At 39.7% G+C, this 6,347-nt stretch overlaps 1 protein-coding gene across 1 annotated transcript in view; it reads right to left on the bottom strand.

Moving 5' to 3' along the window:
• The window catches only part of LOC103521565 (postacrosomal sheath WW domain-binding protein-like), a gene marked incomplete at its 3' end in the record, with an annotated part of 20,261 nt that extends 14,963 nt beyond the window's left edge, over positions 1 to 5,298 (bottom strand). The window contains exons 1-2 of the mRNA XM_008486676.2: positions 5,261 to 5,298; positions 4,904 to 5,071 (exon numbers count right to left, since the gene is read on the bottom strand). Of these exons, the coding sequence (XP_008484898.1) occupies positions 4,904 to 4,959 (56 nt within the window). The remainder of the gene's footprint in view (positions 1 to 4,903; positions 5,072 to 5,260) is intronic.
• Between the last annotated feature and the right edge of the window lie 1,049 nt (positions 5,299 to 6,347).

The following is a 6,347-nucleotide window of genomic DNA, read 5'->3' as shown; positions in this document are numbered from 1 at the left end:
TTATCAGGGCCTCTTACACTAGATAAAATTGGATTTCAGAATAATAATCCAAAACACCATTTTTTACTTTTATCCTATAGGAAGGAAAGTAATGTAATCGGGTCAAAATTTCGATGGTCAGATTTTAGTGACGAAACACGTTTTGAGGTCCCTAGAGCCTAAATGCAAAGTTTCAGCCATTGGTCCGTGTGTGTGTGTCTGTGTGTCTGTCTGTAAACAAAATATCTCGAGAATGGTAAGAGCTAGAGACTTGAAATTTGGTATGTAGCTGTCAAATGTGACAAGGATGCGACACGAAACTTTTGGTTAAGACCGGTGCTACGGTTGGCGGCATTTTACCGCTTTTTGGCGGTTTTTGGTGTAATTTAACAATATCTCGGGAACGGTATAAGCTAGAAACTTGAAATTTGGTATGTGGTTCACTAATGTGACAAGGATGCAACACAAAACGTTTGTTTGAGATGGTTGCTGCGCTTGGCGGTATTTTGACCGCTTTTGACAGATTTCGACCGTTTTTTGGCGGTTTTCAGCTATAGCGACAAAACGGTTAGAGATATTGTAAAAGTTAGGGTAAAAGAACACTCAAATAAGCATCATTCAATAGGATAAGGAAAGTCGTGTGATGTTCACACCAGATTTTTTTAATAAATAAGAAGCGGTCTCTTTAAAATAAATCACATTTCTCGTCTGTTTAACTTTGGCTTCACTTCACGATAAAATCATTATTTATCCACCCCACTCAACCTCCGTGAAACTGTTTGAGAACCCCTGAAAACTCCAAACTCTGGAAGTTTCTCTCACAGTGCGCTAACTTCACATCGGTGGCGTTATCTAATCACCTGTGAAATGTTTGTTTTTACTTTTCGTCTTTTGTCGAGAAATTTGTAGAATTTTTTTATCAGTTTTCTGAATTAACTGGAATTAATTACGTCCTACCCACTTAATTTTAATTTTTTGTCGTTCTGTGGACTTTTTTGTACTGACTAGTGTGTGAAATACAAGAGGGATGTCGCTGAATACAGCCCATGCAAATGGAGGTGTGTTGATACACGCAGGAGAAAGGTAAGTTGACAGATTGACAAAGTTGATCAGTTGACAAGCTTTGGGTTGACTCAGGATTCATTGGCACATAATGGACAACTCCTATTGCGCCATATTACGCCCAAGTTTTGGATTAAACACCTAAATTGGGTCCGTTGGCAGAAAAAGAGGAAGGAAAAATATTGCTGGTATTGCACAGTATTGTGAAAGTTGATGTGAGCTTTCGAGGAAACACCCTTTGTTTAAAAATAGAAACCAAAGAATTGCAGGTGCTGGAAAGAAAACACCAATGATGTTGAACAGGAGAGTGCCACTGGATCCTCTTAGAATGTGTCCCGCATATCTCAATTTCCTATCTTTGACGATGTCCAGCAGTGGTAAGAAACAAAAATCGGTGCTCAGAATAGACAATGAAGCCACATTGTTTCCGTCTTTTTGTTGAGTGAACCATGTTCAAGGGTCAGTGGTCCAGACACATTCCAGTTTTGTGGTTCGCCCCTAACATCCCACAGGACTCCGGAAGCTGAGGAATTCTTTACAGGTGGTTTTGTTATGACATTTGGACAACTTTCTTTACATGGGCTGAAAACAGGTGATAGCATTCTTTATGGAGTATGTTTAGGAGGAAAGTATATCATTGTTTGGTGGGTTGAAAGCAAACCAGCTAATCATTTTTCTAATAGAAATATTAATTGAAAATTTGCATTTTCAGAAGTAAACATACTTCATATCTACCCACCTATTCACTGTAAGTACTTAGTTTTAACAAATTATTGTTTTCTTCCTCTTTGCAGCATTCTACTGTTCACCGAGAATGTAGAAATTGATTTCCACGGCAAAGACGAGGCTGCATTCAAAGGCAGAAAGACGGGCAAACTCTATCTGACGACTCATCGTATGATTTTCAACAACAAACATCTAAATGACCCTCTTGCCTCGTTCAGTTTCCCGTTTGTTACGTTGAGTCAGGTTTGTAACTATTTTCAGATTGAGTCAGTTTATGAGTCGGACATGTTGTCATACACAAAAAGGCCACTCCAAGGCTTAGGTGTAGGGGATAAACAGCCCTAAAGGATGGGTTAAGCTTATACAAATCTACTAATATTTCAAAAACAAATAAATAAATAAATAAATAAAAAATAAACCCATTTGTGAGCATAACAAATTGTGTGTTTACGGAATTTGGTTCCTGTATTTTTGGAAAGTGAATTGCAAACCCCAGTTTTATGAGTGAAACACCTGATTCCTACAGGAAAACAAAAGTAAAAAGCCCAAAAAGAAGAAGAAGAAGAAATAAAAAAAAAAAAACTTTAATGTATACCTACTCAACTACATAGGTACATACCTTCTACTTAGGAAATCTATCTTCTGATGTTGATTCCTTTCACATCTTCCCAATTTCAGGTGGAGCTAGAGCAACCCGTGTTTGGCGCTAACTACATCAAAGGAGTAGAAGAAAAAGAAAAATTCCGTTGGTCCTCATTTTTCCTGCTCTATCACTTTGAAACATCACCCAAGTAAGCGCAACTGATCTATTGAGGGGAGGGAGGGAAGGAATTCAATACAGTCGAACCTGGATATAAGAGAATCCAGGGGACCGACCTTTTTTTCTCTCATATCCATGATCCAGCTTTCCACTAAATCCAGTTTCCACTAAATCCAATCGATTACCTTGGACCAGAAAAAAATTCTCTTATATCGAGGTTTTCTCCTAGGTAGGTATATCCAGGTTTTTGGCTCAAAAATGAAGGGCCCAGAAAATTTTCTCTTATATCCAGGTTCGACTGTATTACCTCCCCTATCCTAACTTTACCTATGGTACAAACAGGGGAGAGAGGGAGGGAATTCAATGCTACCTCCCCTCTCACATCTTTATGATGAAGAGACATATAGGAATTCGTATTGTATGGGAAAGGGACTTTTCAGTCTCATTCTGGCAGGATAAACAAGGTATATTCTATTCTATTCTATTCTATTCTATTCTAATCCTAACATCCAATGTTTACCTACCATGCTGGCACAGGTCGCTATGCGCATTTATATGTCATAGCTACTCATTTTCCTCACGAGGATGAGTATTACCTACCATGCTGGCACCGGTCGCTATGCGCATTTATATGTCATAGCTACTCATTTTCCTCACGAGGCTGAGTGTGGGCCATTGTTCATACAACATTTGGACTGGCACCGGTCGCTATGCGCATTTACATGTCATAGCTACTCATTTTCCTCACGAGGCTGAGTGGGCCCCACGCAATAGCCAGTCACGGAATCAATCCTTTGCAGATACAAATTTCTTGACCCCGCCGGGAATCGAACCCGGGTCTCCCGCGTGCAAGGCGAGTGCAGTGACCACTACGCCAACTTGACCCCGCCGGGAATCGAACCCGGGTCTCCCGCGTGCAAGGCGAGCGCAGTGACCACTACGCCATGGGAGCTGACTCCAAGAGACTTATGGATATAACTCGAAAAGAAAAAAAAAATCTGTCCATGCTGGCCATCGAAATCGGATTATGTCACATAATGGATTTGATAGAAGGAACTGTAACTGCTAAAGGTCTTATTGTCCCACAAGCGAAGAGAGAAGGAACCAGCCTTTTCGAGAAGGAACCAGCCTTTCCGAGAAGGAACCAGCCTTTCTGAGAAGGAACCAGCCTTTCCGAGAAGGAACCAGCCTTTCCGAGAAGGGACCAGCCTTTCCGAGAAGGAACCAGTCTTTCCGAGAAGGAACCAGCCTTTCCGAGAAGGGACCAGCCTTTCCGAGAAGGAACCAGTCTTTCCGAGAAGGAACCTTATCTGTTTAGGAGAAAGTTCGCACCGGGCGGGAATCAAACCAGCAATACCCTTTCCGAGAAGGAACCAGCCTTTCCGAGAAGGAACCAGCCTTTCCGAGAAGGAACCAGCCTTTCCGAGAAGGAACCTTATCTGTTTTAGGAGAAAGTTCGCACCGGGCGGGAATCTAACCAGCAATACCTTCCAACTATAGGCTGGCTTATGCCCGATCTTAGCCCAGAGTGTTTTCAGTTGATCCAGAAGACAAGAAAAATACTGGCCTGTGTAGGTAAATGGGTGACGTCAAAGAAAAAAAAAAACCTTAGCACTGTGTTGACTTTCAGTGGTAAGATCGGCCATTAATGTAGGTAATGGTAATGGAAAGTAATCAATTTGCTGTTCGCTGAACTGACCTCAGTGAAGTTTACTCTGCCGCGAAGCGAAAACGAAAAAATAAATAGATTTGAATAAATAGATTTTGCAGACAAGAGAAAAGCAATCGAAAAAAAACTACCCAATTAAAATAAATTAGAAAACTCAGCGAACTGTTCTGGTTAATAGAAGAGGGTAGAATAGAATAGAATCTAAGTATTCTATTAATTTTAATTTTTTGTCGTTCTGTGGACTTTTTTGTACTGACTAGTGTGTGAAATACAAGAGGGATGTCGCTGAATACAGCCCATGCGTAAACAAAGGGTGTTTCCTCGAAAGCTCACATCAACTTTCACAATACTGTGCAATACCAGCAATATTTTTCCTTCCTCTTTTTCTGCCCATGGACCTCATTTAGAAGTTTAATCCAAAACTTGGGTCACATCGGTGGCGTTATCTAATCACCTGTGAAATGTTTGTTTTTACTTTTCGTCTTTTGTCGAGAAATTTGTAGAATTTTTTTATCAGTTTTCTGAATTAACTGGAATTAATTACGTCCTACCCACTTAATTTTAATTTTTTGTCGTTCTGTGGACTTTTTTGTACTGACTAGTGTGTGAAATACAAGAGGGATGTCGCTGAATACAGCCCATGCAAATGGAGGTGTGTTGATACACGCAGGAGAAAGGTAAGTTGACAGATTGACAAGTCAACTTACCTTTCTCCTGCGTGTATCAACACACCTCCATTTGCATGGGCTGTATTCAGCGACATCCCTCTTGTATTTCACACACTAATCAGTACAAAAAAGTCTACAGAACGACAAAAAATTAAAATTAAGTGGGTAGGACGTAATTAATTCCAGTTAATTCAGAAAACTGATAAACTTTGTCAATCTGTCAACTTACCTTTCTCCTGCGTGTATCAACACACCTCCATTTGCATGGGCTGTATTCAGCGACATCCCTCTTGAATGAAATAAGCACTAGAGTAAAAAACGTCACAGAACAAGGACAAGAAATTAAATTAAGTGGGTAGGACGTAATTAATTCCAGTTAATTCAGAAAGCTGATAAAAAAATTCTACAAATTTCTCGACAAAAGACGAAAAGTAAAAACAAACATTTCACAGGTGATTAGATAACGCCACCGATGTGAAGTTAGCGCACTGTGAGAGAAACTTCCAGAGTTTGGAGTTTTCAGGGGTTCTCAAACAGTTTCACGGAGGTTGAGTGGGGTGGATAAATAATGATTTTATCGTGAAGTGAAGCCAAAGTTAAACAGACGAGAAATGTTTTAAAGAGACCGACTTCTTATTTATTAAAAAAATTAATTTAGTTAATATAAAGCAGCAATAACTACAGAATTCTTCGGAATTCTACTTTCCCATGACGTTAACTGTAGAAAAAATTGAGCTTCATTTTTTTAAGCATTTATTCTAACCTCTTTGAACGACCTTGTCAGGAATCTGGAAAACAGGATGTTACAAAAAAAGCTAGAGTTAGACCGTCTTGAAGATTTTACCAGATGTTCCTTCCGTTTGACACGCAGATCACCCGTTTTGACAAGCTTTGGGTTGACTCAGGATTCATTGGCACATAATGGACAACTCCTATTGCGCCATATTACGCCCAAGTTTTGGATTAAACTTCTAAATTGAGTCCATGGGTAGAAAAAGAGGAAGGAAAAATACTGACAAGCTTTGGGTTGACTCAGGATTCATTGGCACATAATGGACAACTCCTATTGCGCCATATTACGCCCAAGTTTTGGATTAAACTCCTACATTGGGTCCACAGGTAGAAAAAGAGGAAGGAAAAATATTGCTTGTATTGCACGGTATTGCGAAAGTTGATGTGAGCTTTCGAGGAAACACCCTTTGTTTAAAAATAGAAACCAAAGAATTGCAGGTGCTGGGAAGAAAACATCTTAGTGGTGGTAGAAGCTGAGGAATTCTTTACAGGTGGTTTTGTTATGACATTTGGACAACTTTCTTTACATGGGCTGAAAACAGGTGATAGCATTCTTTGAAGCATGTTTAGGAGGAAAGTAATCATTTTTCCTGCTCTATGACTTTGAAACATCACCCAAGTAAGCGCAACTGATCTATTCTAATTCTTTCCTCTTGAACTTTTTTTCCTGGTTGCATGAAAAAAATTTAAC

This window comes from Diaphorina citri, unplaced genomic scaffold (genome assembly GCF_000475195.1).
Source record: "Diaphorina citri unplaced genomic scaffold, Diaci psyllid genome assembly version 1.1 scaffold5476, whole genome shotgun sequence".
Classification (NCBI taxonomy): domain Eukaryota; kingdom Metazoa; phylum Arthropoda; class Insecta; order Hemiptera; family Psyllidae; genus Diaphorina; species Diaphorina citri.
Note: the sequence above shows the minus strand (reverse complement) of the source record. Positions and strands in the feature narration are given on the sequence as shown.